Below are 23592 nucleotides of genomic sequence, written 5' to 3' on the forward strand. Positions count from 1 at the left end.
ACTCTAGCGACGCCTCGTCTGTTTGACCATCAGTGTGGGATCTGATCCAGATGCAGCACTTCCAGTAATTGAGAATCGCCCCCTTCAGAAAACCCTCATCACAATGTGCTACTGGACACAGCTGCTGGAAGACTGGGACTGAAGCGGAAACGTGGGAATGGGTGCTACAATTTTAAAAAGAACCAATAAAGTTTAAGGTTTTACTATGTTGTAAATATTTATTTAATGTATAATACAATTACTTCATTTCATGAGCTTAAGTGCCACCTTCTGTTTCATGAAGTAAAATGTGCAGCATCCATGTTGTCCTTTCTGCAGTTCTTTGCAACAATCCCCAAAAAAAGAAAAAAAAGAAAAAGGATTCAGATTCAGTGTTGAACCTTGACGGTCTGTACAACAGTCCTGGAAAAGGCTGAAGGCTCCACATCCTCCCCGCACAGAGAAGCTCCTGGAGCGGGCGGCTGGAGAACCGTGTGCAGACGTGACTCGTAGCTGCTGTTGTGCGTCCAGGCGCAGCGCCTGTGGAGGAGCTCCTTGTCCAGCTCAGCGCTCTGCTCAGTGGGTGACAGGGGCGCCGCGGAGGCCGGGCCCATACGCGACACCAGCTCACAGTCCCAGTCAGAGTCCGAGGACTGGGAGAGGGCGGCGAAGTCTGGGATGAGGGCGGACTCAATGCACACGGAGGTAGAGTGGGAGAGCGAACGCTGAGAGTCTTGACTGGAAGGACCGCTGAGAGAGTTCTTACTGGGAAGGGGACAATCAAAACTCTTAGCTGGTGAGAAAAACGGCCACGATGGCTGATCTGCAACAGAAGCGCGACCGTGACACAAAATGTTAATCTGATGTGGTAGAGCGGTGAAATTCTGTACAGCAGGAACGCAAAACGTGTCAAAAGTCTGTTTTGAGCCACAGTCCACGGTGGATGTAATGGACATGGATGAGACGTGGGAGTTTGAACAAGACTGTAGCTCATAAGAGGCCTCAGGTCTGGCCAATAGGTCACTGTCTGGTTGAGCTGACGTAAGCTCTTGTTCGGTCCATGTACAGCTGTAACCAAAGCTCACAGTGATCCGCCTCCTTTTGCTCCGGCTGATTATGGGACTGGACGAACGGCAGCGCTTCTTGGGGTTGAGCGCTGTAGACGAAGGCCGAGGAAGCGATCGAGACCTGCATGAAGCCAGTTTATCGCACTCCAGAGCTCTGCTGGAACACGTGATCCTCCTAAAAACTAAAGGACTTTCCAGGTTTGACACCTTCGCTCCGTCTGCATTTGTTACAGGCTCCGAGGGAGGAGGAACAGATTCACAAGTGTCTTCTTCCACAACTGCATACTGTTGAGGACTAAGTACAGGGGGGTCTGAATAGGAGCCGTGTACCTCTATTAAGTCGGAATAATTAAGTAACTGCGGACTGAGGACTGGAGCAAGAAGATAAGGGTCAGAGGAGACACACGGATTCATAGGGTACGGAGAGAGATTATCAGGCGGCTGGCAGGCTGAGGGGTGAGGTTGTGGTTCAGTATCCAATACAGGCATGACAGGGCTGAAAGTGTGAGGCTGGATCCCAGCAGAAGTGAAAGACTGTATGTCTGCAGGCAGAGCGGCTGGATTTGGGTTAGGAAGCTGATCGTCCGCTGATGGACCGGCGGAGCAAAAGGAAGGAGGGACCCTACAAGGGCTAGGGATCTGTGCTGCACCCTCTGGCTGCAGGGCCCAGACTCCATCCTCCATCCCAATATCAGAGAGAGGCTCCAGATCACAGAAATCCTCAACGGGCAAAGGTGTTGGTGGTCTGGGAGGAAGACGGAAATATCAGTGACACACAGACACAATTGTGATTTTCCAAAATATTTTCCGAAAAACAACTAACCTGCTGGATGTTTGTTCTGATTGTTGACATGGATTGGGATCAAATTCTGGAAACATTGCAATTACAAGCTGATCCACCGCACTGTAGTTTGACGAATCCAGTACAAATGAACGGTGCTGATCAGACTGTAAATGCTGCAGTGAACGATAAAAGACCGTATGAGACCTAGTGTCATAAGACAGAATGCAACAAATCTCTAAGTCAAAAACAATAGCACATTTCCACCTCCTCAAGATTATTGAAGTGTTGATGACAGCACTCGCAGTAGGACAGGTCCTTCCTGCGAGGTCGCCAAGGTGAAGGATTACAACTCAGCGGGGTTTCACATTTGTTCTGAATGCTGCTTTCAGCTTTTGTCTTCTCCCTAAAACACAATAAACAACAGCACTGTAAGTCCCTCAAAACAGCATTAGATAAATGCATTTAAAAGAATTAAAAAAAAAAAACGCAATGACCACAGATTATTGACTAATGTGCGAGTGATGACATCAGTCCAGTTAATCAAACCTTGTTTTATTTTCTTCTTGCTCTTTCCGTTTTTCAAATGGAGGAGGGCGGGACTCAAAGGGACTGAATCGACCCAAGTAGCACAGAGACGGGAAGGTCATAGACTGCAAGTGCAAGGGTTTGAATTTCCTGGATATAGGACAGAAGAGGAGAATGCTTTACCACAAGAAGACAGAATCAAATGCAAGGAGGCTGGATATTTAAATGCTAAAATTAATATAAATGTTCTGTTATAGAGTTCAGTTTGTGTGCTGGCATACGTTATCCAAGTCCAACAATGACAATCCCCTGCAGTAACATGCAGTATAGCTTGCAAAGCCTCACCAAATAGAAATCGAATCCGGTACAGCTCCAGGCTCCTGGGGAGCATCCCTGTGGGGGCTTGTCACATTACATGATAGGACTACTTAACAGGTTCAATTAAGAAAATCACCTGGGTGAAATTAAAACCCCCAGAACTGGTTTCCAGTGGGGTAGGATGGGCATGAGCATTGTTGTTTCATTGTCATTATGCTTCAACAGCAAGTAAAAGATCTAATCTGGTACTAAACAATAAATGGACCTGGGCACAAGCACTTGATTATTTCTAGGTCATTACTGTTGAAAGGAAGGCTCTTTTAGACTTTGGGTGTAGTCTGTATATCCCCGTCACCCCTATTTTTAAAATTTAAAAACAAAAAACAAACATCTTACTAAACTCACCTGCTTGAGTCTTCAATTTTAAGATAAGGTGATCTCAAAGCTGTAGCTGCATACAAGTAAACCAGACAAGTTTCAAAACATTTTAACCAACACAATTCCAGAATATTTTGGAGAAATAAAAGAAACAAGAGAAAAAAAAAAAATATATATATATATATATATATATAAAAACCAACCTTTCACGACACAACCTTGTTGTTTGGTGCAGGACTTCTTCATAAAAATAAAAAAGTTTAAGACGGTTTATTTTAGCAAAGCATTAGCAGATGGACGTCACAGGCTCAAAATCTATACAATCTCAACTGCATTTAAGAACATTTGGCTTCTACTTGCTGATTTATACACAATTACATATTACTGATCCTTTGCATATATCTTAAAGTGAACAGAGCTTACCTCATGCCTCTTGCTTTTCACACTGAAGCTCTCTCTGGTCAACAGTTTTAAATACAAAAGGACGTCTGACAGCATATTAAGGAACAATCCAAGATGTTCACGATGGATGTTAGTTCTACAACTAGTTTGAGAACAGCAGAAAACAAACATGGCGCCGCCTGCTGGTAGGAAGTGTTTACTGCACATTGATCAAATTTATTTATTTATTTACAGATCCATTCGAAAAGATACCATTCACGTGCAAAATCTTCACTCCCCATGATTGGGCATTGGCCAAAACACTGCCCTGCAGTCGCTCCTGCAAGCCAGACAAAGACACAAACACACTGTGTCAGCAACACACATACAGTCTGCAGGTCTTTGACATAAAACAGTTTAAGACTAATCATTATAGTAACGTTTGGCAGCTACTTACACTGTTGCGAATGGCTTTTTCAAGCAAGGCCTTCCCTCGACTGCCACAAGCCTGTAGAGGAAAACACAGTCCAGATGTTGTATGTTACAGGCGTTTGTTGACATGTCAACATTTTATTTTTATAAATAAGAAACTGTCCAGTACCACTGGTCTAGGAGTCACAGGTCGCTGCCTGTCGCTGCTGAGGACACGCTCCTGCTGTTTAAGGGGACAATGCGGTTCTTCTTTTGTCCCGCTTGTCCCTTCTTGAGCATTAGAACACTTCTGCTCCTTCGGGCCCTCCTGGCTCTCAGTCACAACAAAACTCACATCTTTATGTAGGAAACTTTCAATCCTCTTAAGAATCAGAAACAGGAAACATTTAATCATCAGTTTATTATTTTAAAATATTTTAATCATTAAAGCAGCACTTTAATAAATGTTTGTTTATTCAGGACAACACATTATACATAAACAACATACCCCTCCGTGAAGAGTGATGGCCTCCAAAAGCAGGGCTGTTGAACGTTTCTTCACGCCATCCAAGTAGAAGGTCTTGCCTTCCAGCTTCTTCTCCCCAGGACCCAGTTTACCCAGGAGGCCTTGCTCCTCTGTGGTCCGCTGCTGCATGGTCCCGATGCAGCAAAGAGGTCACAGCTTTACTGTAAAACACCAGGACCCTGTTAAACTGAGAAACCAAACAAACACGTCAATATGTCTGTGAACATTTTATGTTGTTTTAGTTTTCAGACATTTTAATTGTTATCATTTTGATTATTTTATTCATATCCATATAGCAAACACAAAAAACTTAACCCAAGTTTTATCTGAAATAATTTATGCTGGCGATACAAGCATATACTCAGTATTGTTATTATATATATTGTTATGTCATTCGATCACCAGTAAATGTAATTTTAGGTTAGTTTGATTTTTGTTTTTGTTGCCTCTCGTTATTCCGTGTGTACGTGAAGTAACTCCTAACTAGCTCCTTCTATTTTTGTTTTAAAAGTTAAAAATGGGGCAAAAAATTGTTTACAACGCAGCATCAGCTCGAAATACGCTTGCAACAATTTTACTTGTCATATAAGACGCTGCAAAACATGCTGATATTAATAAAAATCACCCAACAGCGGCATGACACAAGTATCATTAACTAGCAACACTGCTAGTTAGCAAACCTAGCTGTGGTTAGTTAGCCCGAGCAAACTAGCGTAGCTCAACGAAGGACAACAAAAAACGCGTTAAAACGTTTCTCGACTGGTATCACGTTCACCACAACGTCGGACAGAAACAAACAAAAACATCTTACGTTTCGTCTCAGTTACGAAGAACTGCGATTATATATAGTGTTTGTTGCTCTCAGTCGACCAGAAAGCAAACCGCCGCTTTTTAAAAACACTAGCGAAGACGTGACCATGAAGGCAACGTCACATCCTGTGGTGCGTTCACTTGCTCTTTACATCAACTGGAATTAGACATTTAACTGACCACTAACCTTTTACATTGGTTAGGACCTGACATAGGAGACGTCATTTATCACTCAAGCTTGCCTCATTAATAGACCACTATTAAATACGCTTGTGTATGTTAAGTCTAGTTTACGCACCGTGATGTCATTTTGAGATTTCGTACGGTTGTGACGATGTAAAACGCAGCATGACGATGGGAGCAGTTTGAGATCTTGTCAATAAAGAGCTTCTCAAAAAATGAGTCTTTGATTTCAAAAATGCCTCATGATTCATAATAACTTATAACTGTAAATATTTCTAGTACACTTACTGGCATATAAACGGGTTTCTGCACTAAATATACCATAAGTCACACTGATGTTGTATAATGTGCCACACCAACAAAATTGTACAAACTTTATTAAAATCATGCTCTTTTGGTAACAAATATTATTCACAGGATGAAACACCGGCTCAGTGAAAAAGATTGAGAATGAGAATCAATTTTCATACAAGCCCTAGGAAAAACCACAAACTCATTGTACTGCTTCTGTTTTGACAACTACCAGGATAATGATAGTAAAAATGAAAACTTTGTACAGTAGCATGAACCTGAAATCATACAGTCTAACAACAACAGCTTGTAAAATAGTCACAATAGTCACAACAGTGTGATCAACAGAGTTAAGTTATTTAAAGTTATATTTTAAAGTCTCCTATAGGAAAACAATCCATAGCTTTTCTATGATGTTTACATTATACCTGGATTAGTAAAACTAAACAATTCTGAGCAATAAGAAATAAATCTCTAGGTTTTAACAACCAAAAAAACATAGCATCCATACAGACCCTGGTGTTGAGCAAATTATGTAGAAAACAGTTTACTTCAACACTTGAACACAAGCACAGAGTACAAAGTGTAAAGCAGCTATTTAGAAAGGAGGCACCTAAAGGTTGAACAAGGCCTTGCTATAGCTACATGGAAAACAATAAATGCACTCCCATAATCGGTTATTCTACACTGTTTCCTCACAGCCAAGTAAAAAAGCAATGGCCAACACAAAATGTAAAGAAGAACAACAACTAACTAATCATATAAATGTTTAAAATAAATCTGAACAAATGTGAGAGTATTTTATTTTTTTTGCAAAAGAATTTATTTCTTTTATCAGCAGCTCTGGTGCAAATTTTCACCCGGTATTTTTCACCCTGCTTTTGCGTATACAAAAAAATAAGTGGCCGATCGTTCCACCTTTTACAAAGAAACTGCATAAATGCTGTGGCTGTCTGGGGGTTTATAGAAATGTCACGGTTTGCGCTTTAAATCCACTCTGAGCTCTTTATCACTCCGTATTTGCCGCTGCTGCTGCTTCCGTCGGCCTCGGCTTTGCTCGAAGCGTGTCTGGAGGCCAGCCGGTGTTTACGTTCACGGTGCGGCTTGCTGTGGTTATTACTGTGGCTCTGCAGCTGGTTGTAGGCTTGACTGTCACCTTCCAACTTGCTCTGAGGCTGACGGACGTCCTTACGGACCCGCCTGGGAGCGTCTCCGCTCTCCGCCCTGCTTAAGTTGTCTTCATTATTAGCGTACTGCTGACGCTCTTCCTGAGCGATGTTCACGTGGTTCTGCCGACATGCCATCTTGGCATTAGAGAGATCAGTGATGGGTAGAGGTTTGGCTTGGTTCGCTGGAGAGAGCAGAAGAGGTTTGATGGCTATATTGTATCCTGGAGGAGCTGATGGCGCATCCCAGGAAAACTCGTAGCTGCTGTAATCTTCTCTCCTCAACTTTTCATCGTTAGGAACAACTTGCCCCTGCATCAGGCCATACAGCTCATCATCAGGAAGCTGCATGTGATGGGAGCGGACAATTTCACAGATGGTACCTATGCCCAGGTGAAGCATCTCCCATATATTGAGTGCCAGACAGAGCAGGGAGACTGTGTACATGATGAGAAGGAAGATGGTTTTCTCCGTGGGTCGGGACACAAAGCAGTTGACGCTGTTAGGGCAGGGCTGGTCTGAACACACGTAGGAGGCAGGCACTGCGAGTCCATACAGGGCATACTGTCCACACAGGAAGGCCAACTCCAGCAAGAAGCGCGCCAAGAGCTGAAGCACATAAATCCGCATGAGTCCATCCGCTCTGATACGTTGGCGACCATCATGCCGCACCTTAACCTGTACTTGTCCGTCACCACTGCTGCCTTTCACTGCTCCTGCACCTTCACTTTCAGCCTCTGCTACTTCATAAATCATGGGGTCCTCCTCTTGGTCATCCTCCACCTCCTCAGTGCCCCTGTGCTGCTTTCTGTCAACAACATAGTGCTTTTTGGGTTTCCTCCGCAAAAACCTCTGTCCCGCTCCGCTGTCTGTCCGCTCATCCGCTCTTGCAATCTTGTTTACAGCGTAGCCCAGGTACATGAGGGACGGCGTGGCCACCAGGATGATTTGAAAAACCCAAAAGCGGACGTGTGAGAGCGGAGCGAACGCGTCATAGCAGACGTTCTCGCACCCGGGCTGGGCCGTGTTGCATACGAACTTGCTTTGCTCATCGTAGTAGATGGATTCACCTCCTACAGCTGTTAACACGATGCGGAAAACGATGAGGACGGTGAGCCAGATCTTGCCCACAAACGTGGAATGATTATGGATTTCCTCCAGCAGACGAGTCAGGAAACTCCAACTCATGGTAATGGGAATGAAGATACAGTTAGAGGCAGAAGAAACCTCCCGTTACTCCCCTGTGGAAAGAACAGAAGTTACTAGTACCATGCATACAATAGACAAGCTATGTATTTGGCCAGAACAATTCATTTTACAGGCAACCGTCTCCATTTCCAAATAATGTCACCCCACACTCATCTGCTGAACAATTATTTCAAATCCATTTGTTAGCAGTGAAGAGCTGGAGCACTTAGCTCTTCTAACAGATGTAAAACAACCGCAAGCACCCAGACTTCCAAACAGTTTACAGACAGACAAGCACTTTTTCCTTTTATAAATCAAATGGTGAATATCTACAGAATAACAATCCATCTCCTCCTAACTCTTTTTAACAGCTGTGCCCTGAAGCTCATGTCCAAACACATCCTTGGCCTTCTGGCATTAAAGCACTAATAAACGAATAATGGCAACAATAGACTGCCCAACTATAATGGCTATTATTACCTACATTTCCCTGCCAGGCATTTTACATAAGGTCATTACTAGTGTCCAAAACCCACAACTACTGCCAAGCTCTGTAAGATATGTTGGAATAATTATTAAAAATGTCTGGACATCAGAACCGTGAACCTGTTGTCATTACGACCTGTCTCCATAAGCTACAGAAAATCAATGTTTATTTTAAGTGACGTTAGCACTAGTTGTAAATGTGCAAACCTACAAAATGTGACATAAAAAGACAATTATCTTGTGTTTCATAGTAGCACAACTTTGCCAGACTATCACTTCTACACGACAACTCAGTAAAGCGAATTCAACAGTCTCCCACTAACTCAAACAGGCATTTGTCCAATTTGAATTTTTAGATGTGGTTATTTGTATGTGCTTATTGTGAGTCTTCAAGAGAGACCGCCTAGCTTTAGAATGAACAACACCGTAGCCGAGGTTGCTGGCAGCGCTGTGCTGAATACCTGAAGCTGATGCACTTTCTCCAGATGTGTTCCAGCTCCAGACCAGCAGCCTCCAGTTTCCTGCAGTGCCAGTAAAAGAACTATTTGAGAAGCACAAGTTAAAAGAGGAACCAGCCTTCTACATGCCTGCTTTAAAAGGATTCAAGCTGTGAATGTGAAGGTTTGTGGTTTCCTTTAAAGCAGTTAAAGTAATGCTACACCCAAAACTATCTTCTGAGTAACAAACACTCACCCATTATTAACTTAAAAGGCAACTGTAAAATGCTTGTACTTGCTGACATTACACTTCCTGGATCGTGCGTATCTTAGTTAGATACACACTATACAGTAAGTACAAAGAGAATGACATATAATAGGAAACTGTGAGCAGACACTAGATATGAAAAAATGTATGTCTAGGCCATCAATAGATTTATTATTATAATTGTTTAATAGTTACTGTCACCTTATGTACCCACAGTAGAAAAATAAATATAGTGATAATATTAAACACATTTGGGTTTTGTTTCTTGCTTCTAGGCTCCATAACTGATTCCAGTTGTGCCCAGAAGCCAATCAGTCAACTACATCAGACATCCAGCGGAACGCACACGCTAGTGTTTGTTAGGAAAACCCAGGAGCACTAATTAGGAATGATTCCAAAAAAACAAAGCAACTACAGCAGCTCGATCAAACACACAAGCAAAAACTCTAAGTCCACATTTCATTTTTGCCTTGGCTTACATGGCTGAATAAAATAATGATATAACCTGAGGAAAGTGTAGCTACCAGATTTTCTATCCATCATTTTCATCTTTGTAACTAGCGTTTAAGACATTAAGCCTGCGGCTTATTTTGAGGGTTATTTTGTGAGCCAGTCACTAAACAAACCACACGTATGACCCTGAATGTTCAGCAAAGTGTGCTGCGGACACAAGCTTCTAGTGTAGAGAGCTCATCTGAAAAATCACATTCAGAATATTAAAGACAAATCCATAATCTAATTAAAAGTACTAGAGATCCTACCTAGTATCACTATCTGTATATGCACAATTGGAGAAGTGAGGTAATTGTTTGACCTAGTATTCTTAGGAAACAATGCACTGATCTGCAATTTATCTTAAATCTTAGAATAATGCTTACAACATCATCTCTAAATGTTTCCGGGTTTAAACTTCTTTTCGTTTGTTTCCACAATTTAAATACATTTCATGCCGGCAAATACACATTATTTAATTACTTTTTAGTTTTTAGCTTCTCGTCTGACACTTAATCACTTTAAGATATTTTATTTCAAATCTAATCTGACTTAAATCATTTGAAAGTTTTGTTCTAGCTAGATTTTTACAAAGACTAGCATGAAGCTAACCTGTATGAGCTGCTAGCATTAGCTAATTCATAAAAACTCAAACTCAAATAGTTGACATTGTGTGTGTTTATTTTTTAACGTTAAGGGAAGCATGTTTTTATTATGTACAATTGTCATTTTACAGTTAAAATAAAACACACCCAGTTAAATGTAACTGAACCAACTGTTAGCAAAAACTAACCAACACCTCTAAAGCGAACCGACTCTAAAGAACGAAAGTTAACGTTAGATCTTTATTTCTAGTTACCTTAAACTTGTGATAATCTCCAGAACAGTCTGAAAGAAAAGAAAGAAAAAGGAGAGCGGGCTTTTCCTTCTTCCCTCCTGGAGGAGCTCACCACAGCATCCTCACCTTTTCAGACGCACCGCCAGGAGCGTCAGGACCTCACACATCCAGCGGCAAGAAGCGGTGCTACGGAGCAAAGGCGGAAAAATCCTCATCACAGTGATAATAACAAAAGTCTATGAAAGTCTATGGGCGCCGCAGAAATGCCGCTACCAATAAAAGTTGCTGAAATGTAGTAGTTTAACTGGGAAGTGGGGTGGTTTTATCCAGGAGACTGGACTGGAGAGAGGGAGCGCTTGATTTGCACGCGAGGGAATCTGGGCTGGTTCAGGAGAGAGAGAGAGAGAGAGAGAGAGAGAGAGAGAGAGAGGAGAGAGAGAGAGAGAGAGAGAGAGAGAGAGAGAGAGAGAGAGAGAGAGAGAGACTGTCAAAGGGCCAAAATCTTATTAATATCTCCATTATGAACATACATAACTATTTGTACCTGTTTGCATTCATTACAACATATTAAGTATGATTGGCTGCTTTATGCATCAATAAAATGAACTACTAATTGTCACAGCCTATAATATATTGTGTAGTGTGTGTATACTGTGTAACTAGACAGTCAGAGGGCATCGTGTGCTCCTTTCCATCTTCGTCAGGCGCTAATACACTCTTCCTTTCAGGGCCATCACTACAGCTTGACTTTTGGGTGGCATTGCATCCTATCACACAACAATCGAACGCAGACAAGCGGAAACAGTCGCAGAGCTAATCAAGCTGATGGCGAGTGACCTTTTACAAAGACCCACGTCTCTTAACTGAGTTGTCTTTCACCTCGTGAGTAAACGAATGGGGGGAAAAAAATCTATGAGGTTATCAATAAAAGCAATCATCAGATAGTGCTATCAGTTTGAGGTATTCCAACAGTTGGTTGTCGTCTGTCATTGGGAGCAGAAAGAGCTGCATCAGCTGCACGTGGGAAACGACAGGGAAGTACCACAGGAGGCAGCGAGGCTGTAACGGAGCTCCTCAAATGCGATTTGTCATCGTTCTGCGCAGATTGATGTTAATTGGGTTTTCTGTCCATTCACTTACCTCTGGAGGTCATTGCAAATTGGGTTCTCCTTTGCCTGTTTAACCATAATAGACACGGCGCGTACTCTCACAATGTCAGGCCCAGTGTGACCTAAAGTGAAGCTTCAAATGTGAGCTGAGAGTTAAAGGCCCAGAGCAAAGAGTGAAGAGGAAGATGCTGCTTGTGACAAAAGTCGTTTTTGTGCAGTCAGCAGTTTCTCCTGTGACTTTATCATTAGGGTCCTGGCCTGACGACATCAAATATAATAGTGGACAACAACAAATGACATCATGTGTTATCTCCGCCGCCAGGTCTTTGTTTTCTCACTCCGTCAGGCTTGTTTTACAAATTAACATCAGCCTCATTCAGCTGGAGCCTGAACACGGTAGAATGAACTGATTCGGAAGGAGGCGCACGGCTGTGTCGCCGCCTTGTGGCCGACAGTAGGATTACACGTTCGTCTTGTTTTTGGCAGGCGTCAAATCACAAAATCAGAATCTCTGTTGTCCAGTTTTAAAAATGAAAATGACAAAACTGAAATTCTGCAGTAAAATAAAAATGCAACTACTTGAACTAGACAGCAGGCATGTCCTCTCCCTCCTCTCACACGGCTGACTCCCCTCTAATCCTGCCCTTCTGTCCTAACTGTGACCTGTGTCTGTCTGAAACACTGATTCGCATGACTCTTCTCTCTTCAGGCCCCTCTGTTGTCCGTTCTCTGCTTTTCAAACTCTGCTAAATCAGATATGTCAGCGATGCTGAGAAACCAGTTGTCTTTTCTTCCTTGCATTAGTCATTCATCTAAATCTAATCTAGATGTCTTTGACACCAACTTTACGTTGCCTTTCTTTACATTTTAGTTAGTTATGTAATAAATAGCTCCATTCTCTTCTGTCTGTGTCTACTTTAATTAATATGTACACAGTAACAATGAGACACAACGACACACGAGGAACAGAAAAACAAGATAATGGCTTTATATTCCTGTCACAATGACACATTACACATGTGATTAAAGTTCATCCCAGATACGATGCGGCCTATGATTCGTGACACATCGTACACACCAGTTCATAAAACCAATTCAAAACTGCATTAACACAATGGTCTATTGATACGGGGTCATTTAACAACGCTGAACATGGTTTTCCATAATCTCCTTTACATCAAGTATGCAGCATCTTATTATTATTGCACAGAACTCCTTGGAAGTCTTGCACAAACACAGACGGTTAATGTAAACGAATGTAAACATCCTCTCTTACATTGTTCACATATTTAGTAGCAGTAGTAACAGAGCTTTCATTTGATCTCAGAGAATTTCATGCTCAAATTCCAGCTGCGTTGGTTACGTCTCCTAAGCATTTACAGAAAACACTTGAATGACAAATGAGCACTTTTGTTCTTAGAGCAGCAAATCTGAAAGTGCAAATCGATCTATTTTCCCACATTTTCCCGTAACGTCTGCATGTTGACGTGTTCTTCCCTTCTCCCTGAGAAAAAAAAAAGGTTGTAAAACAAAATGTCCAGAACGCATCATGTTGTTTTTAAGGCTAGACATATTTTACAGTTAATAGATTATTTATTACTTAATCACTATTTCTTTATTATACCGCATTTTATTAGCACCAACACGATTCTCATTGTTTCCTGACAAACATTTATAATACAAAACTACTACTCGGTTATTTGTTGTGTCTCAGGCTTTAAGTCACAAACAGGATCAGTAGCAGTGAGGGTTTAGTGTGAAACGCTGAATGCAAAAATCAACTAATGAACAGGAACGCGCAGCCTGTTAGTCAAATTTTAGACACCAAACTGGGAAACGAGGATTCCACAACACAATATTCCACCTTTTCTGCATTCGAAAAGAAAAACGCTAAAAACTAAATCACTAAACACAAGCGCTCCTGGTCTGTGTAACTATACTGATCATTCCCTGTAATGCATCAGATGAGGCAGAATGAGGTTACATGTTGAGATCATTATGCAAATATGGCAAAAAGGCAGATTGGCCTTTCATGCGCTTTCATTCATAAACACTTAGTGGACATTTCAGAGATCCTAAGCCTAAATAGACACTATCTGACTAATATTTAGTGTTTAATAGAATAATCAGGATTTAATATAGTAGAAGTGGAGATAGTACACGGACAAAATTTTAAATCTTGTAGTGGTACTTTGCATAAATTCTTCTCTTATTATTTCACAGTCACAGGATAAAGGAGTGGGGCTGAGCAGCAGGCATCTGGCTACAGGTTCCCTTTAGATTGCATGCTGGTGTAGATTACCACTGTATAAACAAGCCCTGGATTAGGTATCAGTAATAAGAGCACAGGTATCAGGCTGGGCTCCTCGTCCCTGCCGGACTTGAAAGGCGTCGGCTTTTGTCTAGATACTGCTGGAACGCCTGATTTTGTCCTTGACCGGGCCTTGAATGTTGTGAAAATCTCCCACATGCGGCCGTCGCTCAGAGACACAGAGAGATGTTTAAATGTGGTGTGATTCACGGTCTTGTTGTACTGGCCATTATTGATCCTGCTAATCTGAACCTTTGATCCTATTCACTGTGTCTGCGGTCCAATAGGGCAATACTGCACACACCCATGCCGCGTTAGCATGAGAGTGTTAGCTTAGCATTTTGGGGGAATACAGTGCATGTAAGAGCGAGTACGACAACACCAGATGGAGCGTGACATGGTGTTGCAGCATCCCCTGTTCCCAAACACATCATCTCTCTGAGGTGATTTTCTTCAGGCACTCCACGATGTCGTCCCCGCTGCCCCAGGGGATGACGCTGGCCTTGAACCTGGCCGCCTGCGCCTGCTGCGCCTCCAGCAGCAGCCTGTGCATGGGGTAGCCCCTCCGGGGGAAGGCGGTGTCCTGGGGCCCCAGCGCCAGCGAGGGACACACGTCGTTGGCCCCGTCCCCGATGTAGAAGACCCTCTGGAAGGGCGGCGCCCCGCGCTCCCGTTGCCGGGCGACCAGGTACTCGCGGAGGATGGCCTGCTTGCACATGTTATCGGGGCAGCGGGGGCAGGAGTGGGAGTGGAAGGGCAGCACCACCAGGCGGCCGCTTCGGTCGAAGCTGGCGGGGTTGGTGAAGATGTGGCGGAAGAGCGGCCGCACCCCCGCGTGCTCCAGCCACGTCTCTATGAAGAACGCGTTGGCGTCGGAGATCACCACCAGCTCGAAGTCCTCCCGGCGGCTCCCAAGGTACTGCAGGAGGTTCAGGAGGCCCGGCGTGGGCGGGATCTCCTCCACCGCCGACTGGATGGCCTCCTTCGCCACGCCCTGGTCCGACAGGTACGCCAGGATCTTCTGCGTGAACTCGGTGTACTGGCCCTCTCTGTAGCTGCTCCTCAGCCAGTCCGGGAGCCGCCGGCCCGGCAGCACGCGCACCATGGTGTCGTCGCTGTTCTCGCAGATGATGGTCTCGTCGAAGTCGAACAACACCAGGAAGCGCTGGTCCCGCGGCGACGCCGGGGTCAGGTTTGACGGAGCCGTCATCGTTGGGGGGGGGCGACGGGCGGGACCGGTGGGTTCTCCCTAACAGAAGGAAACAGGGTCAGAACCAGCTTATTTCTCAGTACAGGTCAACGATTTGACTTGAACCCCCCACTGGGTCCAGGGTTCAATAAAACCACAGCAGCAAACTATGACATCAAATCGTATAAATACACTTAACTAGGCTTTAAGCTGTAACATATGGTCACATGACCAGCAGGAGGAAGTCCATTTGGAATCAAACCAAAGGAACAAGTAAACAGGACGTTCATCACAACAAAAGAAAAAAATGCCGCTGCCGAGGTTTTATACATCATTAGCAAATATTTAATGGATCGCGCCAGATGTGCAGAGGCAGATGTGCTGCTCCGGAGCACGAAGGTGTGCGAACATGTGAAGCTCATCGACCTTCATGCTGGAAAGCAAACAGAAAGGGCCCATTCCTACTGTCAAAGGCGGAAAGGGAGGGGAGCAGCGAAGCCTGAGCTTTTACTGGAAAAGTAAGATGAACGCGCTTTATGTTCACGGCGTAAGCCTTGAGGCACAAAGACCTCATTATTGGAGCTGTCATAATGTCATTAGGCATGTTTGCACATACCACACACATATAACCGTTGGTGAAAAATGCTTGAGACACAAAAGCAGCTGAAAGAGAAGTGAGCTGCACAAAGCGAGTGTCTGAATTATTTAAATACAGTGAGCTTAACTTTTCAAACTGATGAACAGCTGAGCTCCGTTGGCATCAATAAATTATTAACGGCCTTTTGAAACGTTTACATTTCCTTGGACACATCAAAGTATCAATAAAGTGACATCAATGATGCAAGGTACTTTTAATTTGGTACTTTTACACTTTCCAGTCCACTAAGTAGTATTGTTTGTATTACAACACTTTTACTTACTTCCCTTCCAAAGTTGTACATATTATTATTATTATGGAGAGATATATGGAGCACACACATATGTAATAACGGGCTATAATTGATCTGCCATGCACACAGCATTTAATTCATGCACGCCATGTTTCGACGCCAATAACAACTCAGAGGCGTTAGAAAACGCCACCGCAGCCGCGCTAATCTGACAGCCCTGCGACCTGCAGTTTGGCCGCTGCCGCATCGAGCCAGCGGCCCGTCTCCCGACGCGGCTCCGTTATTTATAGCGTGCATTCACACACTAAGCCATCTAATTATACCCAGCAGCGCTATTCCCGTACGGGAGGTCACCGCTGAAAGTCACCGCTGAGGCGCTGTCAGGTGGAGGGGGGGGGGGCGTTCGCGGCGCAAAAAGAGCGAAATCTGCGCATCTAGAAATTCGACAGCGCACACGGGGAGCGCGCGCGAGGAGGGAGAGGGGAGACGGGCCTACCGGTGGAGGCTGGAGAAGCGGCGGCGGCGAAGGCTGCGCAGCTCCGGCTACAGCATCCCAGTGACGCGGCACGGCTTTTTAAAGGAGACTCCCACAGCGGCGCCGAGGGCTTTCCCATTTAAAGCCACGGCGTGAAGTTAATCCGGGGAGCGCGGAGGATCCGGCCTGACCTTTCAAAGTAAAGTACGCAAGACGCGAAACAGCTCAGTTTAGTGGATATTATTAGATTTATTTGGGATTTTTTTAGTCTCAGATGGATTAAAGTCATGGAATAATCCAGTTAGTGGTCACTTTAACGGGACTGACACACACCTACACAAAAGCTTTATTGTCCATTTTTTTCAGACAATAAAATAAGACACATGGGCCTGTGTCTGTTTTCAGACATTTCTCGGCTTGTCGGCGTGTGAATATGAGGACCTGCTGTGGTGAATGGGTTGAACTCGGAGGTATTTGCCAGTGGCTGCTTTGCCGTGCGCTGGCAAATGTCCATCTAAAAATACGCAAAGGCATCCGCGTGGGTCTGCAGCAGCTACAAGCGGAGGGCTGTGTCTCCCACTGGATATCAGCTCATTTTGTAAGAATGTGTAAACAATCTGTTGTGCAAAACGGCTTCGTGTGAGATAAAGTGCGTGTCCTGAGTTACAGATAGAGGGATGCGTTATCGATGCATCTGGACTTTCAGCCGCCCCAGCACCGTCCACGCACCCTTTGGCTCCAGTCATTCATTAACACAGACAGGTAATCTGCACGCACAAAAGGAGTGACAAACAGTGTCTGTCATCAAGTCTTACGGTCGTGAGACAGTCGTGGGAACGCGCTCAAGGTCTGGCAATTTGAGCAGAACAAAAAAACCCTTTGTAGATAAGTTAAAACGCATTTAAACCAACTGAGTCCTGATCGGTTCACTAAACGCTATCTGATGGCGATAATAAGTCGTTGGAGTCATTATGTGATCGCTTTAGTAACAGTCACATGACAGGAAAGTGGAACGTGTGGCCACTTTGTATCAGGGGTTAAAAGCTGAGTCTCAGCACGTCTGCGCCCCCTGTTGGCAACACAACCCAGTGTTTGAATCACTTTTTCCAAACGTGCCGTCGTTCACTCACCACCAGGTGTCGCTCGTTGCACAAGGAAATCTGTCACCTGCCCATAATCACCACCAGGAGGGTTTAGAGCCAGGTTTTAACATTAAAAGGTGGGTTTAAAGTTCAGCCTAACGCTTGTACAGCCTGTTGTTAAACTACAGTAACACAACAGTTTTATAACAACAGGTCACTTTTATTATGAAGGTTACATTTTGGCAGCGGTGTTAAATTGTTACAATGTTTACATTTGACACAAACCCACATGTAAAACATAAAACACAACTTAGCATCTTAGGCACCGATGTGTTTGTAATTTGCCAGTAAAGCTGTTGTGCACGACCCACACACTCATCAGCTCCACCTCTATGTGGTTACACATGTTCACAATAAGCGATGGTTCAGTTTCAAACAATCCAAAAAGACCAGCTCGAGTCCAGTTCCCGCTTCGAATCCACATCAGCTCTTACTTCACACTGGGAACAGGAAACCTGGCAGAACCTTGACAATCCTGGTCCAAGTGGCCAAAGGAAAAACATGTCACCAATATAACAAACACAAACCATTATCTGTGGAACCCTGCTAAAAGTGCTCTTCAGACATCAAAACAACGTGTGCTGCAGGGGGAACCGGATTAGAGGGACACAAAGCAGGCCCGGGAGGGTGGACAGAGGAATGCGAGGCGCCGCTCTGATCCGAGTGCGGGGGAAACTCTCGCTCTGGCGCTTCAGGAGCGTCGGCTGTGTCCCGGCATTGAATTACACCCACAGCTGGACGAAGCGTGGGGACCGGCGAGCTCCAGCCGCCATTTACGCTCATTCATGTAAAAAGCAGATGGTGCATGAAAAAAAAAAAAAAAAAGTGGGTTACTGTGGAAAGAAGGCTCAGTTCGTCCCCGGTGAGAGCCCTGCAAATGATCAGGACACAGATCAGAGCATCTTCCTACGTGCGAGAGCTGGAAACCAGGCACCATTCACTTTCTAGGGTTCGGCCACACAAGTAATTCCCAGAGGTGGTCCTTCAATTTGGCACAAATGAGTCAGACGACAGAAAAAAATAAAAGAAATGCAAAGAAAGTCCCCTAAGAATCAAGTCATTGTGCTTTTATTCTCACAGTGGCGGTTAAGGCTCGTGGGTCACTTTGTATAATTGTGTGAAAATGTATCTATAACAAAATATACTAATCAATTTTCACACCTATATCTAGTGGAGGGTTTCTCTGTTTTTATCTAAATACGCCGTCTGTGGTTTGTTGTTCTCAGATCTGAGCTCTTGTTGACCTGGTGTCAGAGGTCACGTCGTTATTCCTCTAACAAAGCCGCCGTGCGTTTAAAAATGACACCCTGCAGTGTAGACGCATTGCACAACACAACATCTGTAAATACTGACAGTCCAAAAAAAAAAAACAACAACCTTTTTTTTCTGTATTTTTCAGCTTGTTTTCGTCTGACAGAGAGGAGGGAAACGTGTTGGGGAAGTGTTTGAAAAATACCATTCGAACGACCGCTCTTGCTCAATCCTTCGCGGCCTCCGCTTCTTCCTCTGTGGCTCCTTCTTTCGCCCCGCTGGCGGCCGGTTCGGCTTTTTCCACCCGCTCAGCGTCGGCCGGCGGCTCTTCCTCCCTCTCCTTCCTGGGTTCGGGGAGGAGGATGACTTTCCCGATGTTCTGGCGCTCGTGCATGCGCCTCATGGCGTCGGCCACCTGGAAACAGGCCAAACGGCAAAAGCAGAGCGTCTGAGGGGAGGTTTCCTTTAAATCTGGTGGCGGAATACTCGGAGCGGGACGCCGACCTCCTCGAAGTGGTAGCGCGAGTCAATGCGGGGCTTGATCTTCCCCCGCGCGTAGAGGTCCAGCAGCGTGCGCATGGTGGCGCCGAGGAGCTGCTCGTCGCCCACGTGGCCCAGGTGGAAGCCGGCGATGGCCTTGTTGGCCTGCATCAGCTTCAGGGCGTTGAGGGAGAGCTGGTTGTACCAGGTCTTGGCCATGGCCAGCAGGTTCTTCCTCTGGCCCGTCACACAGTTGGCGGCACCTGGAGGAAGAAAGAAAAAAAGTCAGGAAAACTAGAGTCAAACTCATCAACACATTGTGTTGGTTTCTTGCAGCTGCGTCCAATAACGCGCCGTCATTTTCTGTCACCTTTCCAACATGAACACATGTCGGAGTTCGGTGCCATTGTGTAATGGAACACTGGGTCATTTACGTCTGATGGTTTTATCAAATCGAGTACTGGATCCACGTCCCACCCACTGGTTGCAGTATGTTCTTACCAAACACGACCAGCGTTCCTAGAGGTTTCAACAAAGCGAAGCCCTTCTGGGTGTCTGAACCGCCGAGTGGGTCCAGAACAATGTCCACACCTGCAGAGACAGGTCCAAAACATGAGTCATTGAACAAAATCAAGTTTTTGTGTGTCTGTGTGTGTGTGTGTGTGTGTGGGGGGGGGGTCTTGCTTTACCCTTCGGGCTGATTTTGCGGATCTCCTCCACGTAGTCTTTGGTGCGGTAGTCGATGGGGTGCGTGACGCCGCCCTGGGCGATGGCCTCGTGTTTGGAGGCGGACGCCGTGCCGAACACGGTCACGTCCGGCACCGTCCGGCACAGCTGGGTGGCGGCGACGCCCACGCCACCTGCCCGAGTGAGTGGATCAGCATCAGGAGGCAGTGAGCTACAGTAGCAGGCCTGTGGTCCTGAACCACTGAACTACGGCCCCGTTGCGGCGTCTCACCTGCGGCCATGTGCACCAGCACGCTCTTGCCCGGCCTCACGTTGGCCAGGTCGAACAGCATCATGTGGGCCGTCATGTAGTTGATGGGGAGCGCGGCGCCGTCCTCGAAGCTCATCCCGTCGGGCATGAGGTACGTGCGGCTCGCGGCCACAGAGACCAGCTCCTGCCACACGCCGCTGCGGCTCAGCACGATGACGCGGTCCCCCACCTGAGGGGGGGGGGGGGGGGGGGGGGGGGGTGAAAGGTTTTTGTCAATTGTCCTGGTTAAAGTCAGTTTACACAGGAATCGGAGTCAGAGGCAATGCACAGATAGAAATTAGTGGGGGGTCAAAGGTCAGAGACAGGAAGAACCAAGACGCAGCCACGACTTTGCGAGACCCTGCAGCAGCTTTTACGCTCTGCGCCGTCAAATTGAGGTCAAGCGCAGGAAGTGATTTGATGCATCTGTGGCTGCACAGCATTTGTTTTTCTCTTTATTACACCACCGCCGTGACAACGCAGGATCGCTTCACAGCCTGATGGCTTCATTAGTGAAACTGAACCGCTCGCAACAAGTCACCGCGGCAACGCGGATAAATAAGCATCCAGATTTACGTTTGCTTTGCTTGCTTGTAAATATTTAAATATTTGTTGGGCCGCTGTCTCCCCCATGTGTCATCGCGTTTGCCTCAACTGTTACCGTACATGAGCTGCAGCCTCACAGACGTGTTGATAGGAAAAAAAAAAAAAAAAAAAAAAAGCGAGGGGCAGAGGGAAGACGCCTGATCAGATGGCGAGCGCTGCTGCATTTCCTGCCGAGGCCACGCCCACTTCCTGCTGCACACAAACCCGCGGACCCAACGGACACCAGCAAATATTTACACACACACACGGGCAGAATGTGTGTAGATCTGTCAAAATGAGATAAGTTAATACTTTTTTTAAGGTTGATGTTTGGACTCAAAGCCATGTTTACGCTGGGGTTTATAACATTTCTGGTAATGAGACGTTGTGTAACTAACATCTGGCTGAAACTAAAACATGCACAATAATCATTTCTAAAAAAAGGGCGAGCTTAGTGTTTGGAAACATTAGTTTTGGTAACTGAAATTATTTTTACAGTGGGACAGTTTTAGCTGCAGAAACCCGCCGCTTATTCTGAGTCGTTACATAAACATGTGGGAAATGTCAGATATTAGGGTTTAAGCACTGGAGCCCCAGTGAGGTCACGTCCATTCCACAGCCTCCCGCAGCAGCCACGCCCTCCTCCTCCACTCATCCAGCTCCACTGGAGCTCATCGTCAGCTGTTCCGCTCGTCTGGGAATTAAACGCCGTTAAAGCACGCTTCTCCTGCAGGAGAGAATGCGGGGAGGAATGGGAGCAAAGTGAGGAAGAGGAGGAGGAGCTTGAGCAAAAGTACAGAAAACATACATGAAATCTCAAGAACAGCAATAGGTCTCAGACAAAAACAGATGTGAGGGTGAGGCAGATATTTGGTCTTCGAGCACCCACACATCTGGTAATGATCACATGTCTATTGTATTGTCAACGTTTAGATGAAGCCAGACACAAATGCTACGGCCTTGTTGAATATCACAAGACACAGTCAAAGTTTTGAGACCTTGGAGCAAAGCAGCCCCAATCGGAGCTTCTTACATATTTACATAAAACAATGGGGGCTGTTCAACAACACGTCCTTTCTCCTCTCGAGGCATTTCAGGAATTCTCAGATCTGCTGCCTCTGTTGTTTTTGTACGAGTACATAAAAGAACATAAGAACCCGATGCCATTCAATGGATGGCGGTCGTTTACAAATGGAAATGAAGTTTTTACCTTGAGAAAACCTCGGGCCGCTTTTGTGGGTCAGATTATTGAGAGGGGAGATGTGGAGGGGTTGAAGGAAAACACCAGTTCCTCCCACAGTTATGTGTGGGACTCATCTGTGAGTGACATTAACACAACGGGCAAAAATGCCCCTCTGATGAACCCGCGGCAGCGGCAAAACTGCACAACTGCAGGCATCAAGTGTTGACTTTTCAACCCCCCGAAAAGCAGAAATGGCCCCAAGCTGCAGCAGAGTCACGATTTAAAGGAAGCATCCAAAAACGCTGCACCGTTTTATCCAAAGCTATGAATTCAACTCTGAAATGCAACTTTTCCTATTGTTCATTTGTGCAGCAAGACTTTTTTAAATATAGAGTGTATATTACACGCAGTTAACCCGATGGAGGCATAGAAACAAACGCTTTGAGAGGAACCGATGACTGGCACTGCTCTCATTTCTCCACAACCCAGGTCCAGGAGCGCACGTGGTTCCTCCACGCCAATGGAAACCAGTGACCCGCGGAATCTGGTGTAATGGTTGGAAACGATTACAGCGGCTTTCAGACGCGAACGAGAACCATTTCACGGCGGACACGAGACACTTTTAGTGACTAGTGGATGTGCACGCGATGAAACACGGGCTTCGGCGGCTGCACCGCATAAGTGTTAATGGGTGGGGTGCGTGTCTGCGCGTGCGGACAAAAGGCCTCTACTCACTTTCCTGTCCTCCACCTTCTCGCCCACCGCCTCGATGACCCCGGAGCCCTCCATCCCCATGGTGACCGGGGGCGAGGGCAGCAGGTCGTAGAGCCCCTGTCTGGCCAGCAGCTCGGCGAAGTTGAGCCCGCACGCGTGGACGCGCACCAGCACCTCTCCCTCCTTCAGCGGCGCCCGGCTCTGCGTCTTCACCTGCAGCTTGACTTTGTCGTAGCCCCCGTAGCCGGTGAGCACCAGGGCGCGCCAGGAGACGGGCCTGTCCTCGGACTCCCGTGGAGCTCCCGGAGCGGCCGGAGGAGAGTCATCCGGAGCCTCCTCCTGCTCAGGCTGCGGCTGCGGCTGAGTTGGAGCCTCCTCGCCAGACATTATAAGCAGCGGTGATGCGCGCTCTCTGGGTCTCCACCGGATAAATAGACCAGCCTGTGGGCGTTGCCTTTACAAAAAAAACAATATGCAACAAGAGCCAAATTAAAAAAATCCCAATGCAAACTGTTATAAAGTGACACGATGTCCACTCAAACAGCCGCGTACTTTACAAAAGGATTCTTAGTGGGCGTTTTCCTGTCTGGGCTGCGCTCAACAAGTGACCGCCGCCGTCAATACGCAGGTGCAATAAAGTGTCATTTCCGCTTTTACGTTTCACAATAAAACAACTCGAGGTTTCGAAAGCAAAGTCTGAATTTCAGCATCTGCATGACCTTTACATCTAAAAGTGATTAAATTCGTCAAATTCAAATG

At 45.7% G+C, this 23592-nt stretch overlaps 4 protein-coding genes across 13 annotated transcripts in view; all 4 read right to left on the minus strand.

Moving 5' to 3' along the window:
• Positions 1-191: 191 nt before the first annotated feature.
• dbf4b (DBF4 zinc finger B) lies at positions 192-5333 on the minus strand. 2 transcript variants are annotated; one of them, XM_029133598.3, is made up of 12 exons: positions 5181-5333; positions 4352-4556; positions 4034-4225; positions 3890-3940; positions 3706-3772; positions 3475-3539; positions 3255-3291; positions 3079-3124; positions 2377-2505; positions 2095-2233; positions 1870-2003; positions 192-1791 (listed from the first exon to the last, which is right to left on the minus strand). In XM_029133598.3, exons 2-12 carry the CDS (start codon positions 4496-4498, stop codon positions 369-371), a joined length of 2430 nt encoding a protein of 809 aa, XP_028989431.1. In that variant the 5' UTR covers positions 4499-4556; positions 5181-5333; the 3' UTR covers positions 192-368. The 2 variants fall into 2 exon arrangements, with proteins under 2 accessions (XP_028989431.1, XP_028989432.1); XM_029133599.3 differs by lacking the exon at positions 5181-5333 and adding an exon at positions 5050-5067.
• A 361-nt stretch (positions 5334-5694) lies between these two features.
• On the minus strand, positions 5695-10894 carry LOC114846457 (gap junction gamma-1 protein-like). 8 transcript variants are annotated; one of them, XM_055504689.1, is made up of 4 exons: positions 10655-10894; positions 10550-10578; positions 8955-9014; positions 5695-8060 (listed from the first exon to the last, which is right to left on the minus strand). In XM_055504689.1, exon 4 carries the CDS (start codon positions 8005-8007, stop codon positions 6640-6642), a length of 1368 nt encoding a protein of 455 aa, XP_055360664.1. In that variant the 5' UTR covers positions 8008-8060; positions 8955-9014; positions 10550-10578; positions 10655-10894; the 3' UTR covers positions 5695-6639. The 8 variants fall into 8 exon arrangements, with proteins under 8 accessions (XP_055360664.1, XP_028991242.1, XP_028991241.1 ...); XM_029135409.2 differs by having other exon boundaries at positions 8955-9034; XM_029135408.2 differs by having other exon boundaries at positions 10550-10714; positions 10802-10888.
• Positions 10895-12601: 1707 nt separating this feature from the next.
• LOC114846363 (probable phosphatase phospho1) lies at positions 12602-16663 on the minus strand. The gene is made up of 2 exons (XM_029135265.3): positions 16524-16663; positions 12602-15197 (listed from the first exon to the last, which is right to left on the minus strand). Exon 2 carries the CDS (start codon positions 15156-15158, stop codon positions 14379-14381), a length of 780 nt encoding a protein of 259 aa, XP_028991098.1. The 5' UTR covers positions 15159-15197; positions 16524-16663; the 3' UTR covers positions 12602-14378.
• A 1120-nt stretch (positions 16664-17783) lies between these two features.
• LOC114845374 (synaptic vesicle membrane protein VAT-1 homolog) overlaps positions 17784-23592 on the minus strand; it is a 5858-nt gene continuing 49 nt past the window's right edge. The window contains exons 1-7 of one of the 2 annotated variants that reach the window (XM_055504570.1): positions 22855-23592; positions 20334-20541; positions 20065-20235; positions 19877-19966; positions 19400-19638; positions 19101-19310; positions 17784-18119 (exon numbers count right to left, since the gene is read on the minus strand). The exon at positions 22855-23592 is cut by the window's right edge and continues 49 nt beyond it. In XM_055504570.1, coding sequence (XP_055360545.1) covers positions 19122-19310; positions 19400-19638; positions 19877-19966; positions 20065-20235; positions 20334-20541; positions 22855-23220 — 1263 coding nt within the window. In that variant the 5' untranslated portion in view covers positions 23221-23592 and the 3' untranslated portion in view covers positions 17784-18119; positions 19101-19121. Of the gene's footprint in view, positions 19311-19399; positions 19639-19876; positions 19967-20064; positions 20236-20333; positions 20542-22854 lie in introns of both variants that reach the window. The other variant, XM_029133296.2, reaches the window with a different exon arrangement.

Source organism: Betta splendens, chromosome 19 (assembly GCF_900634795.4).
Source record: "Betta splendens chromosome 19, fBetSpl5.4, whole genome shotgun sequence".
Taxonomy (NCBI): domain Eukaryota; kingdom Metazoa; phylum Chordata; class Actinopteri; order Anabantiformes; family Osphronemidae; genus Betta; species Betta splendens.